This window comes from Diceros bicornis, chromosome 2 (genome assembly GCF_020826845.1).
Source record: "Diceros bicornis minor isolate mBicDic1 chromosome 2, mDicBic1.mat.cur, whole genome shotgun sequence".
Classification (NCBI taxonomy): Eukaryota; Metazoa; Chordata; class Mammalia; order Perissodactyla; family Rhinocerotidae; genus Diceros; species Diceros bicornis.
In genome coordinates, this window is record NC_080741.1 from 86,597,049 (window position 1) to 86,612,341 (window position 15,293).

At 40.6% G+C, this 15,293-nt stretch overlaps 1 protein-coding gene across 2 annotated transcripts in view; it reads left to right on the forward strand.

The window, feature by feature from the left end:
• Positions 1 to 15,293, forward strand: part of LOC131420009 (ER membrane protein complex subunit 3-like) — a 38,761-nt gene that overhangs the window by 5,375 nt on the left and 18,093 nt on the right. For both annotated transcript variants that reach the window (XM_058565689.1, XM_058565679.1), the window contains exons 2-7: positions 7,908 to 7,965; positions 8,304 to 8,397; positions 9,857 to 9,961; positions 10,931 to 11,012; positions 12,822 to 12,901; positions 13,710 to 13,792. In XM_058565689.1, the coding sequence (XP_058421672.1) occupies positions 7,908 to 7,965; positions 8,304 to 8,397; positions 9,857 to 9,961; positions 10,931 to 11,012; positions 12,822 to 12,901; positions 13,710 to 13,792 (502 nt within the window). The remainder of the gene's footprint in view (positions 1 to 7,907; positions 7,966 to 8,303; positions 8,398 to 9,856; positions 9,962 to 10,930; positions 11,013 to 12,821; positions 12,902 to 13,709; positions 13,793 to 15,293) is intronic.

The following is a 15,293-nucleotide window of genomic DNA, read 5'->3' on the forward strand; positions in this document are numbered from 1 at the left end:
TCAGTGGCGTATGTGCACTGAGCCCCCTGGCTAACGTCCCAGCCCAGTAGTTGTGTACGTGCATTGTTCTCTTTGGTTATCGTCTCAGCCCAGCACAGATGGCCAGTCCATCCCGTGCTACGACGCTCCAAGAGTCTTGAAATGTTACAACTTGCAACTCTCTCCGTGGGAGAAAGGCCAGTTCCCGGGAAAAGGCCAGTTCCCACCACACAGAAAGCAGCTTTGTATTTCTTTTTGTGCTGGTGGCTGTAGGTCAATGGAGTGGCCAAACATGGCTGTACTCATGTCAAGACATATTCGGCCGTGGCCGTCTCCATTAATCGTAAGACACCATATGCACAGACAATGAATTTTGTACACAAGTACATAAGGCATATCCAAGAATCCAAAATTTAATGACTACAATAATTATAAAACTATCTCACAATAAAGGACCCAAACCCCAAGGCAACCAATTAAATAACCCCTTAGAATATGAAATGTTATTAACTTGATTTTGTAAATCATGTACAGTATCAAAGATAACATTAGACAAGATAACACTTAGGCCTAACAAATTAGCTTGCAGAAGTCCAGACCAGCCCCCATCACAGAGGGTAGCAGAAGGCAGGGTAATAGAGAAATTATAACTAGTTTTTCGTGACTGGTCAGATATAGGCTTATATTGAGAGATTGTTTGATGTTTTTGAGACCAAATTTCTCGGCCATTCATAGTCCAGGTTATAGGTCCCACTGGTGTAGAGCAGTTGGTCCAGCAGTGCAGGGTCAAAGATTGTCCTACGGAGACATTACTTGGTGTGGAGGTCTGCAGCAGACATGGAAGTGCAGCATAGCATAGTGAACATAGCAGGAGTATCTATTCACGCAAAGAAACAGAATTTTTAGGAACGTGATATAACTTTATTTTTTGGATACATAACTATGAGTGTTGTAGTGGGCCCTTGGGCCACTATTTTTGCGGCACGGGGAGCCGCATTGGGTGGATGTGTCACCCACACTTTTGTTTCAGGTTTTCATCCATCTGTAGACCCAAATCCTTGCATTCCTCTTTTAGTTAATTTACTTGGAGGTTGTCCTTGTGATATATTTGGAGTCAAGAGGGGAAGCACCAATAATTGTCCCACTCGTTCCCCAGACTCTGCAGCTAGTACTGTGTCACTACCATTATATAATATAAATTTTGTTTCTCCTTGGTAATCTGGATCAATGACTCCTCCCAGTACATCAATATCTTTTGTTGCCAGTCTAGAGCATCCTTTTAACAAACTAAAGGTATTTTTGGGAAACTGTACCCCTATCCCAGTAGGGACTATAGACTGCTTCTTAGGGGGCAATTGAATAGAATGAACAGTAGATAAATCCAATCCAGCCGCTTCGGCCGTGGCACGAAAAGGCGGTTTAGCAGACTGAGTCAGGGGCCAACAGGTTAAGGTCATAAGCTCATGGGTGGCGGCTGCCACTTTTGTAATCTTTGCTGGTAACAACCTTGACAGAGGAGTCTCATTAGGGCCTAGTGGCCTGTTATTTAACAGATTTAGAGCAGTACTTAGATGGTTGTGCCACCCCTTTAATGAGCCATGACCAAGTTTCCTCAATTGTTGTTTAAGCAATCCATTTATTTGTTTTATGAGGCCTGCAGCTTGGGGGTAATAAGGTATATGATAAATCTATTTTATATAATTTTTCTTGGTATAAGTTTGAATCAACTTACCTGTAAAGTGGGAACCGTTGTCACTCTGAATTTGCCTTGGTGTTTTATAATATAACTTAATTATATTCAATAATTTTATGGCATTCTGTTGAGTGGCCACTTTAGTTGGTATAGCCAATACATAACCAGAATATGTATCAATAGCAGTGTAGGCATAAGTATAGCCATAAGAATTTGGCAATGGTCCAATAAAATTTATTTGCCATGTATGGGTGGGAAATAATCCCTTTTGGATATGACCTTGGTAGGGGTGTGGAACTCCCCGTTTATTTAACTGTTGGCATAACTGATATTGTTTTATTGAAGTGGCAATATCATCATGGGTGACAAGGATTCCCCTTTGTTTTGCCCACCTGTATGATGTTTATTCTCCCAAGTGTCCACTCTTTTCGTGGATTCATTGTGTTAAGCCTGGGTTGTGTGTTGCATGACTTTGCACCAGCTGATCAGCATAAGAGTTATACTTTTGTTTTGTAGAAATTACAGAACTGTGAGCATCAACATGAAATACAGTAACAATTGTATTTTGGCATCATAATTATATGTCTTTTTGTAATTTTTTTTTTAAGTTAAAAAACTTTAATTTTGGCAGAAGTTTATCAAAAATATCAAAAGATTTTAAAACACTTGGTCAAATAGGAAACAATGCCTAGTTATTTATTTAATCAAGTTGACAACAGAAACAGTTAAAGGCAAACAGAGAGTTAAAACAGTCAAAAAACAAAAACAAAAACCTTAAGGGAGAGACTTTAGTTTTTTTGAATATAGGAAGTTATTTTAACAAAACATAGGTGTTTTGTCTTTTACATAGACTTACTCAAAAGAACATCTTTTAATTTTTATGTAAAGAGCAGACCAAAAGTTTAAGAAAATTATCTTTATAAGAGAGAAAGCCAAATTTTAATTTTTTATCAGCTTACTTTAGCCAACTTGATCATGTGCAAAACTCCTCAGGGCTTTACTTTTATAAACCTTTTGTCACTTATTTTTTATATTTAGAATTTGTCCTATGTCTTTTTTTTTTTTTTAGTACTTTAGGATAAATTTATTTTTTTTAACAAAATAAACATAAATATTTTTATTTTTTATATCTTTTTTATGGACAACATACCTTTTGTTTTTTTTGTATATAGACTTTTTAGAAATGTGTATTTTTTTATAGAAAATTTTTTAACATGTACATAACATGTTTATCAATAAATGTAAGCATTTTTTAGTTTTTTTTTTTGAGATAAGAGACCATAGGCAGACAAATTTATGTTTAGTAACCAATTTTTAATGTTTTATCTTATGTGGAAACGATTTAGAGACTTAATAAATTTTTATCAACTTAATTTAGCAAAACTCTAAAGCTTTAAGTTACCAAAAAGATTTTGGAAGCTGTTTTTGAAATAACTTTGTCTTTTAGAAGCCTCTGTGTATTAATTAAAGATTGTATTTTATCGTGAGAGGTTTTGAATCCTCTCTTTTAAGGGTGACCCTTAAGGTGAGCTCATCTGAAACAGATTTTCCAGAATAGCCATCCCAATTTTAAATTATTTTAAAAGTTTATTTATTTTTACTTGCTTAATTTTAGATCAGGAATTCCGGGGGAGTTGAAGCGGGGAAGCTCAGCAAGAGAGGGGAGGGGAGCAGCAGATTCAGCTTAGGCTGCTGGCATGTTTAATTGTTTAATTATTTTTTCTTAAAGAGGCAATGTAGTATTTTTGATTTTGTTTAAAAACCTCAAAAGATTAAAATAGGCTTTCCACTAGTGGTTTAACTTTTTAGCTGGCTTTTTCCAATTGCATAAGCAAATACATTAGTTTTGGTAAATTGAAATTGCCCCATTTTGGTCATTTTTTTTCTCTGGAGTCTATGGAATATTGTGGCAATGTGGTGTTATAATAAAGAATTATCTTTTTTTTGGATATGGGCTCCTAGCTGAATATAGCCCATTTAGCCAAGAGGTGGCCCAGAGGGCTCTCTTTGGGGATAGATGGAACTTCCCCCCTTTAAAATTACAAACATATAGAACAGACAGTTAAATGGGATCCCAAACAGAACAGATAGATGTATCTAACAGATTCCGGGTAAAAGTCCTGTAATTATTCCCACTCCAGTAGGGATAGCCCTGCCTCTTAAAGAGACAGGACTCCAGATGGAGGGGAAGGGAGTTGTTGGTGTAAGCAAAAACAAACAAACAAATAGGCAAACAAACAAATAATTCTAGAGGCTGTTTCCCTGTCATAAGAAAAATGTGCCCAGGGTCAGCGGTGCCAGGTCAGATGGAAAGCACTGGGAACAGTCCCCAGGGCAAATCACCTAGGCAGCTGCTGGACTGTTTCCCAGGACATCCCACCCGGCCCAGGCCCACCCAGCCACGGACAAAGAGCCTCCCGGCTGGCTCGCCAAATTATTATTGGATACACATTTAGGCTCACTATTTGTCACTTAAGAGGGGCCAAATAAAACTAGAATGCCAGGCTCACGGCAAGGAAAGAGTTTCTATTTTGGGTGACATCAGCCGGGACTGTAAATTTGAAACTTCTTTTTTCAAGAGTACATTTTCCCTTGTATTTTATCCCTATCTTCCGTAGCCCGACGATAAGCAGTCAATAAACATTAACCTGGCCGTGCCAGAAAAGAAACATTATCTCTTTTTTCCTACTGTCTGTAAAGTTTTGGTCACATCCAATGATTCATATTTTGCAGACGAACATCCCAAGTTTTACATAATCCTGACCTGTGAGCCCACTCCCCAGCCAGAGTGTAAGAGGGAGGGTCCTCCCATCCTGGGATCTCTTCCAACTTGGCTTTAGTTACCTTTTGTTTGAACAGAAAAGCCATCTCCTTAATCGAATCCTGCTCACAGCGCCAATTATGTTATGAGAGGTTCAGGGATTTGATCGGAGACGTAAAAGACACTTTTTATTCCAAACAAATGGACTGAAGGTATATTTTATTATATAGAGGATAGTAAAGGTGACAGTCTGCAAACAGATCCAAATAGGTCAAATATTAAGAGGGAAAAAACATCAGCCCGACTGGAAAGGGAAAACACCCACATTGGCTGAAGAGAAATGACACAAATCAACCAGAAAGAGAAACACCAGGTTGACCGAAAAGAGAACATATCAAATCAATTACTTTATATCAAATCAATTACTTCACATCAAATCAGTTACTCACAACATCCACGCCCCACTGCCGGGAGAGCCCTGTCAATCGACGCGGCTGGGCAAGGATCACACGTCCTGGGCAAGGTGTCCCTTCCACAGGTGGAACTCTCACCGGGTCTCAGTTTCCAGCAGTTTTTATACCATCAGTAATTTTTAGAGTAAGCAATTACAGAGTTTGCAGAGCAAGCATTTAGTGTTTCCATGCACAAATGGTTATCAGTGGCGTACGTGCACTGAGCCCCCTGGCTAATGTCCCAGCCCAGTAGTTGTGTACGTGCATTGTTCTCTTTGGTTATCGTCCTAGCCCGGCACAGATGGCCAGTCCATCCCGTGCTACGACGCTCCAAGAGCCTTGAAATGTTACAACTTGCAACTCCCTCCGTGAGAGAAAGGCCAGTTCCCAGGAAAAGGCCAGTTCCCACTACACAGAAAGCAGCTTTTATATTTCTTTTTGTGCTGGTGGCTGTAGGTCAATGGAGTGGCCAAACATGGCTGTACTCATGTCAAGACAGCGTGGCAGTACAGACACCTCTTTGAGATAACTGATTTCATTTCCTGCAGATGTATACCCAGAAGTGGGATTGCTGAATAATATTGTAGTTCTATTTTTAGTTTTTTGAGGAACTTTCATACTGTTTTCTGTAATGGCTGCACCAATTTACATTCCCACCAATAGGGTTTCCCTTTCCTTCCCCTTTTGCTGTTAAGCTAAAGATTAAAATACAGTGGAACCCTTAAAAGGGAAGGAAGTCCTGTCACATACTACAACACAGATGAACCTTAAGGACATACTAAGTGAAATAAACCAGACACAAAAAGATAATAACTATGATTCCACTTATGTGAGGTATCTAAAGTAGTCAAATTCATAGAAACAGAAAACAGAATGGTGGTTACCAGGGGCTGGGAGAGGGGAGGAAAAGGAGAGTTATTGTTCAATGGTTATAGAGTTTCAGATTTGCAAGATGAGAAGTTCTGGAGATCTGTTTCACAGCCAGGTGAATATACTTAATACAACTGAACTGTGCACTTAAATATGGTTAAGATGGTAAATTTTATGTTATGTGTCTTTTACCACAATTAAAAAAAAAATACAATGGAACCCACATGGCCTTGTAGAGTCTGGCCGTTGCCCACCTCTCAAGCCTCGTTTTCACCACATTTTCCATAGCTCTTCTTCTTCCAGCCATATTACCTTTCTCAGGTCTTCAGAGACACAGTGCTTCTTCCTGCCATAGAGCTTTTGCCCATGCCCTTCCCTCCAGCAAATTGCCATGTGAGTAATCTCTACTCATCCTTAAGATTCCAACTTAATCATACATCCTCAGCAAAGCTTTCTTTGAGATGTTGACTTCCCAGACTCGGCCAAATGCCCATGTTATACACTCCCATCATACCATCCATCTCTCCTTCCTAGGACATAAGAGGTGAATTTCACATTTATTCCTGTGGTTATTTGATTAATGTCTTTCTCCTCCACTAGACTTTAACCTTCATGAGATATTTCCTTTTTGATCACTGTTTTCATATCACTTAACACAGTACCTGGCATTCAGAAGCTCAAGAAGTATTTGTTCAATGAGAATAAATGTTATTGTACAGAATATGAATGGAGGTGTAGGGAATTTAAGTGACTTGCACAAGATCACATAGCTAATAAGTGGCAGAGCCAGTATTTGAACCAATCTCTCCAACTCCAGAGCTTAAAATTTTCCCCGTTGTTCTAGACCCAGTGCTGCTTAAACTATGAGTGGTGAAGGACTAGTTTTTTGGTTTTTTAATTTTCCATTTATCGCACATTCCTGCTTTTGTAAAATATTTTGATCACATATTTGGATGTTGTGACAATGTCAAATTACTGTAAAAGTTTCTAAACTCTTATTCTTAATGTCTGTACTTATCTCGTTACAGACCAGCACTGGTACGTAGGCCATACTTTGAGTAGTTTTAGACTAGCTCCCAGGGAACAGAACATATGACATGTCACCTCTGTAGGCCTGTGTATAGAGCAGTCAACCGTACAGTATAACGAGGTCAAGAGGAGGAAGACCAGAGAGAATTCCATGAGGATGCCAGGCATCAGGAAGAGTTTCATGGAGAAGGTGGGGCTGGAAGAAAGTGTTAAGGCGTGTGGGGTAGAATTGGTAAAGGAGAGGGGCGCTAGAGCATTCCCAGGTATGGAGAAGCTAGAATATGCATCAGGTGACACGGGACCTTGAGGGTGTGAACTGACTGCTTAGAGCAGGTGGTTTGTGCTGAGGAGTAGAGAGAATACCAAGCACAGTTTTCTTGTGTTCATTTCTGTCTGGGTTATTTTTTTCTTTTCTTTTCAATAAGGAATTCTGTTAACTTAAGGGCTTTTCCCCCCCATTAAAACAACTTTTTAAGACCTAGAAAAAATTAGTATTTTGATGTCTCTTTTGTTGGGTCTTTGTATCTTCATACCAGCCGTTTGTTGTGTTGCACTCTATTATCTTTAATGATCAGTTATGTTCAAATATCACCAAATAATTTCATTTATTAATTCATTATGTGTTTATTGAGAGCTTCCTAACTCCATCCTGCATGGAATTTCTATTTGTTGTCTGTCAGATAACAACCCTGTCAAGTCCTGTACTCGTTTCTCTGGGGAGTTTAAACAGTTCCTTCCTTATCTTCACCCTTCCTCCCTCCTCCTGCCCCCAAATCTTCTGAGTAACATTAGCTGCTACTCTTTTCACTCAGAGAAAGTTCCTTTTTAGCTCATTATAAAGTAAGAAAAAGCTGAGTGTAACATGCCAAATGTGCCTACCTCAGAAATCTTTGATGTGCAGAAACACAGTCATTTCAGAAAAATGCTTTTTTGGAAACCTGATTGTTGCGTTAAATATAGTATATTGGTTTTAAAGATATTTGTGTTGTGTGAAAAGTTTCCGCACAGGATTGTTGCCAGGTAAGCCCTCTCTTGTGTTTAAATAGGTCTTCTACTTTATTCTCTCATTTTCTTCTAGTGTTATCACTTTTAAAAATCTCATTGTCTTGGTTGTATTTTTCAGTCAAGTCCTAATTCGAAGCAGAGTCCTCAGGGAAAATGGAAAATACATTCCCAAACAGGTACTCATTTATCTTTTATTAAGAGCTCCATGATTCACTGTTGAGGGCAGTAGATATCTGAATGTTTTATAAGGGGACTCTTTGGGGAAAGCTGAGGGCTGGCAAGTCGGTAATGAAGCTGTGGCCTGGTGGTGTTTGCTGTCATTGTGACTTCATCCTTCTTAGGAAATTGTTTTTAAATGTGACTCAGCTAAAGTGTCAGGTTGGCTGCCAAGTAGGCTACCAGCTTTGAGTGTAACAGCATATTCCAAGGGCCTTCTGACTAAGCCTCTGAGAAATAATTTGACAATTTGCTATATCACAGTTTTACGACTTAAAAAGGTCTTTTTTTCTACTAGTCTTTCTTGACACGAAAATATTACTTCAACAACCCAGAGGATGGATTTTTCAAAAAAACTAAAAGGAAGGTAGTGCCTCCTTCTCCTATGACTGGTATGTTTATTCCCTCCTCTCATCTTTAAGGAAGATTTTTAACATGAGTTGGGGAAAGGAGGGCAGGGAGGATGTCGTTTTATTTAAGTGTTAAATTGTAGAAGATAGCAACCTAAGGGACCTTAGAGATCCTCTAGTACAGGGATCTACGGAAGTGGAGTTCTCTTTTTCAAATAAATCTTCTGGGGACCCCATTGTAGACAGTGTATTTAAAAAAAGAGCCCTTGGCTGAGGGGGTGGGGAGGCTAGAGCCATTGTCCTTGGGTCTCTCCTCTTTGCTGTTCCTCAGGACCCGAGGCTCTGTGGCACACGGTTGTAAAAGCATTCCAATCCCAGCTCCAAGCAAGTGCTGGATCCCGTTTCTGGCAGATGGCCCCCAGCTGCTGCCTGAATGAGGAGGAGCTCTCACTACTTCGTACCTAGACCAGCCATTTTCTTGTCAGACATGGTTGCTTGGCCCACCCTACAAGTTTTGCTCTTAAGAGATTTCTTACTTTCACTGATCCCAGTCGTGTGAAAAATACAGCACCTTTAAATAACACAAAATAATTTTTTATTCTGTATTGACTGTCCTCTCATTGTAGTACCCGTTTCTCTAGGTGAGAGAAGCAGCTGTTTTAAACACAGACAGAAGGTACTGGAATTGATTTTAATAAGTCTTTTAGAAAACTTACAAGAAACAAAAGACCAATAAATATATGAAAAGATACTTGACTTCACTAAAATCCATGGAATGCAAATTAAACAAGATGTCCTTTTTAGCCCAGTACACTGGCAAAGATGGAAAAGCTTGATCAAAGCCACTACTGTGGAGGTCATGGGAAGTTAGGCTGTTGCACTGTTGTCAAAAGACAGTCTGATGGTATCTGTCAATTTTAAACATTCAAACCCCTTGACCCAGAAATTCTTCTAAGAGTTTCTCTTACAGAAATGCTTGCATAAACATGCAGATTTATGTACATGATAGTTGTTGGCAGCATTGTTTATTGGCAAAAAAAAATTGGGAATAATCTGTAGGTCCACCCAAAAGTGATGAGTGTGACCACACAGTGGCCTCCTATGCAGACATCGAAAATAATGAGAGACATTATACCAATGTGGAAGTACCATTCACAGTATAGTAATGTTTTAAATTAGCAAGCAGAATAGCAAGCATAATATCCCTTTGTTGTATATACATAGAAACTATTGTGTGTATGTATATGTATATACATGTATAGGTATGTGTGTATATTTTTATTTATATATATATGTAAAGGTGGAATGATATGCAACAAACAGTTAAAAGTGTTTAGAGAGTGGGCTCAGAGGAACTGTCTACATCCTGTGTTTCTATGTTGTTTGAACTTTTTACAATGAACTTGGATTACTTTAGTTATCAGGTGCATTACAAATTTACAGAAAATCAGGAGGAAGTCCGTGCCGACAGTGGTAAAATGTTGTTCTCTTATGTTTTTAGATCCCACTATGCTCACAGACATGATGAAAGGCAATGTAACAAATGTCCTCCCTATGATTCTTATTGGTGGATGGATCAACATGACATTTTCAGGCTTTGTCACAAGTAAGTTACAGCGCCAGAGGACTTCAGGTTTACTTCATCTCTGATTCTTTCACATGGCCCTGTTCAGAGAAATCCAAGTGCCGCTATAAGATACTAGTATCATAGGTTCTGTGTTCTCTAGTGGAAACTGATACCATTCTTTGAACAAACAAATTTAATATGCTATGATTTTATGGCTCTTATCCCAAACTGATTGTAAGTTCACGAAGGATGCTTTTCTACTAAATAGGTACTCGACTGAGTGTCTTGCTAGTTTGTATCCAAAACTAAACTGGTTGAGTAGGATGTGGGGAAGCCTATTTCTATCTTGACTTCATTTTCTAGGTGTTGGGGTAAGTCGTTTGTCTATTTGTTTATAAGTTGCTTGGATTTGGTTTGAATCCGTTTGGTTTCTTAGTAATGTAGTTCTCTGTGTGTATATATTCCACTTTGGGTTTAACAGATTAGTGCAAGTTTCTTTTCAGATTTTAGGTCACAGCTCAGTTTGAGTCTCTGCTTTTTTTTTTTTGTGAGGAAGATCAGCCCTGAGCTAACATCCATGCCAATCCTCCTCTTTTTTGCTGAGAAAGACTGGCCCTGGGCTAACATCCGTGCCTATCTTCCTCCACTTTATATGAGACGCCACCACAGCATGGCTTGATAAGCAGTATGTCGGTGCACGCCTGGGATCTGATACCCGGGCCACCGCAGCGGAGCGTGCACTTAACTGCCCCGCCACTGGGCCGGCCCCGAGTCTCTGCTTCTTAAGCAGTGGAGAAGCTGGAGTTGTTCAGGTTCTATAGTACAGTGACATTTGACAATTATTTCCTCAGAAAATGACGCAAATTTCCTTGTGGAAATCATTTTGCAAACTCTGTATGGGACAGAGTTCCCAACTCCTCAGGGAAAGAATGTGTGTGTTCACATTTAAACTATTCTGAAAATAAAGAAGCTAGGAATGATTGTGAACTTTTTCGTTCTTCTTTGCAGCCAAGGTCCCATTTCCACTCACCCTCCGTTTTAAGCCTATGCTACAGCAAGGAATCGAACTACTCACATTAGATGCATCCTGGTAAGGGCTTTCTTTCATTTAATAAAAGCAAACCAAAATCTAAAACCAGTGGCTCTTAAAGAACAGGACTTCCAGTTTTCATACTTCACTGGAATAGGGTTTTGGAGTTTTTCTCATTGAAACTCCACTCAAAATGCCACAGGTGGATTAAGGTGACTTTTATATGAGTCTTGAAAAAGGATAGAAGGTGTCAGCCTCTTTTTTCTAGCTTCTTGAGGCTTAGGAGTGGAAGGGTGGATGTGTCCACCCCAGAAAAGCTAAAAAATAAAGCCAGGAACTCTGGCCAAGGCAGACCTTTTAGCAATACCCTGGAGCTTATGGGGGTGGATGTTTGTATTATTTTTTCCAAAATACGTTACTGTAAGTAGTAACATTAATCCTTTCCGTTGGTACCAGTCACTGTGCTAGGTGTTTTCCATATGTTATTTTATCCTCATAACAACCCTATGAAGTAAGTGGAGGAATTGAGATTTAACCACAAAGTCTGTCCAAATCCAGCACTCATGTCTTATTTACCATTTTATTTTTTATAGCAGAGTAATAAAACCCAAAATCTGAAAAGTTTTAGAACACTGCTACAGCATCTGGAACCCAGTAGTGCTTCTTCATGTGGTCTCTCCAGACTGTTTTGTCTATGGCTTCCCAGAGACTGGCATGAAAAAGAAGCCAGACAAGAGGAGGAAGGGGAGAATGGGCAGTGGGGGTCACCAGCAGGAATCTTGACTCATTCTTTAGTTTGAGCAGAACAGTCTCTGGTTGTGTGGGGGGCAGGACAGACCAGGCGCTGGGAGACTCTTGCCTGTGCACAGTTCCACTAGAGGAGAAAAGCTGTACTTCATATGAGTAGTATGACTTGATGAAACCTGACCTTCCAGTCTCATTTGGGCTAAACAAAAACTTCACAGGCTCAAGAAAAGTTTTTTTATCTTTTCTCAGCATCTGGGCAGGTATGTGATTGACATGCTTGTGTGGACAAAGGAGACTGGAACCCAGGTGTACAACTAGCTGACTATTAGATACAGATCTACAACATTATGTACAGATAGGTCATTTACCTACCTGCAACCTGAGGGAGTAACCAGAATAGGCCCCTGCTGTTGTGTAACCCAAGTGTTAGAATGAAGTGTAGATTTCTTCCCTGTATCATTTCTCATACTCCTTTTAGTTTTTATTATATGCAAGCATATTTGTTTTATGGGGGCAAGATGGGAAACCTAAGCTAAGGAAAGCTTCAGTGATAAAGTTCAAAACTTGGAATGGCTTCCCCAGTAGCTGCAGTCTTCTATATGCACGTGTTTCCTGAAAGCCATCTCTAATCCTTAATTGTCAGTATGAAGCTCACCAACACTTGTGATTTCCTTTAGAGAATGGGATTCAGGACAGGAGGCCTCTTTCAATTTTTATTTTATGTACTTCTGTGTTGTTTGCATTTATTATATATAACAAGTGTGTATTGTTTTTATAATTAAAAACAATAAATGGCTTGAAAACTCATGTAGAAAGGAAAATTAAATTAAGCAAAGCTTACATTCCCTGATAAAATGAAGAACACCAGTTGTGAGTTCAGTTCCTGCTACTGAATGCAGAAGAATTTATTGTATAGCTGTAAGTAAGAGTTTGCCTGCAAAGAGCTATAACTGTTTGTAAGACTGCTTTCATAACTTGTATTTCTTCTTTGGTTGTGCTTTGGATGAATATAGCCTACCCCAGGTGATTTCTTTACATACTCTGAACAATGGGTGGTAGAAAAGCGTGAACTACATTAATTCTGAAATAACTACTTACATTGTCTCACTTTTGCTTTGCTAGGGTGAGTTCTGCATCCTGGTACTTCCTCAATGTCTTTGGGCTTCGGAGCATTTACTCTTTGATTCTTGGCCAAGATAATGGTAAGAAGCACATCAGGTTTAATAAGCAAATACTTCAATGGATGAACCATCCGTGCTAGGGCCAGAAAAATCATATAGGCTGTGCTATTTGTTAGGATAATCAAATATAATGCTTCGTTCCTTAAACTTGTTCTTAAATTTCTGAAGTATTCCAAGAGTCTTAAAATTCCAGGGTCAGACTGCAGTTCTGAATTCTCCTTGGCAATCCCAGGGACAATATCTAGTTCCCCGAAATCTGACACCCTCATGTGAGGAGCAGCACCAGCCGTGCACTCCTGTGAACCTGCAGCTGTGAGAAGACTGGTTTATCAGTTAGGTCATTGGCTGGAGTTCCTGCCAGTCCCAGTCCTGGCTCTCTTGCTTAATGGCGGGGTCCTTGGGCAAGTTACTGAACGAGTCTCATCCTCTGTTGGCTTATCTGTAAAACAGGACCTTAATAATTAACTTCAGAATTTGTTATTAGGAGTGGATGAGGGAGAATATGTAAAGCACTTAGTGAAGTACCTAGCATGCAGTAGTGGCTCAGTAACTGGTGGCTGTTGTTATTGTTGTTTCAATTTAAAATAAAGTTTAGTGCTTCCTGTAGTTATCTTTCTTCTCCTGCTATTATCATCCCCATTTCTCAGAAGAGGTGAAGTGACTTTCCCAGGGTCGCATAGCCAGTGTGTAACAGGGCCAGTCAGTGAAGCTGTCATGTGGTTCTCTAATCCCCTGTGAGCGTCTGTAAGTGTTGTGTAAGGACTGTTCTTCCTCGAGGGTGCGGTGTGCTTGCTGAGCCCTGGCACTCATGGACTGTCTTGTGCTGCAGCTGCTGACCAGTCACGGATGATGCAGGAGCAGATGACTGGAGCCGCCATGGCCATGCCCGCAGACACCAACAAGGCTTTCAAGGTACACTCGCTTCTCTTCCAGCTGCACTGAAGCTCCAAAAGGCGTTACCAGAGAGTTACTTTAAAGATGGGTTCCCTGAAGTGGGTGTACTATGTATGGTTCTGTCATTTAAATTTAAATTTAGCAAAAATGCATTTTAGTTTACATGTCTCTTATTCCTGAGATGGAATCATCTATTAAGTAAATTAGAGATTCTTAGTACTTTCTCGTTTTCAAATGCTCACCCAAATTTAATCCACACTGTAAATGAAGCTGTAAAAACAGTCCAATTGTTACCAGATTCACCTCACTCCAGTGGGACTCCAACCCATGTTCAGAGGAGCTCCAAGGAGGGGCCCACGGGTGGGTCTCCTACCCGCAATCCATCCCTTCCTTGGAGTGTTCCTGTTTGGTGCTGCGGATTTGAAATGAAACTGAAGCTGAGCGGTCAATGGCACAAGCTTTTATTCAATGGCCAAAGAATGGAGAAGTGGGAACTAGGTTCACAAATCAACTTCTCATTTAGTCATATCCTGCCATTGCCGTGGCAATTGTAAACTGTCATGGCGCTAGTGGGTGTGTTATGTAGCATGGTAATGTATTACAGTGAGCGTACAATGAGCTGTGGGACCGGTCTGTGTCAGGTCAAGTCAGACTGCCATGTTGTCTTCACCTGGTTTTAACTTGTTTTGACTACATGTCTCAGCCATCTCCTCCTTCCTCTTGTTGTGGTTTCCTGTAAGCTGAAGAAAATGTGTTAAGTGTGTTCTGAGCAGGGCTGTGGTTAATGTCTTATGGAGCTAGGGGCTGGGTTAGCGCAATCAGAGACACCAGGTAAACATTTGGAATATTTTGAACTTTTCTGAACCGTGTAGACATCATACATAAATTTCATTAACAAAAATAAAGACTGAGGTGACATCAGCGTCATGGCGGAGTGAGCTTTCCTGTGAACTCTTCCCCTGATAAGATACAACAAAAGGAACAGTCATAGACCAACAATGGAATCCTAGACAGCAAAAAGAAAGATTGGAAAGATCCACACTGCCACACATCTGAGAGTGGAATGTGCTGGGCCCCTGGAGGAGGTGGGGAGAGGTAAGGAGAACTCCTCTCCCTCCTCATCAGATCAGGGATCCCAGTTCATGCGGCTCCCAGAGAGGGGAGAGGGGCGGCCCTCTGTGGGGAAACCATACCTCTTTGGGTTCTCTCAGCCAGTGGGAAACTCCCACACAGAGGACTCAGAACTGCTACGGGGTACCATCAACATCTGAGCACCCCGGTAGAGCGGATAACGAGGGGCGAACGAGAAGCCCCCCACGCCAGGGACCCAGCGGGCAAAAGAGAGAGCTGGCCCCCGCCGCACCCCCTGCCGCAAGCCAGACCCTGCAGCTCAGCCAACCAGACCAGACCAAGCGAGTAGGGGACCGCAGCAAACAGCTGGGGCCGAGCGCAGGGATCTCAGATTACACAGCCCTTTACCCCCACACAGTGGCGGCAGGTGGAGATTGCAACCAGATAT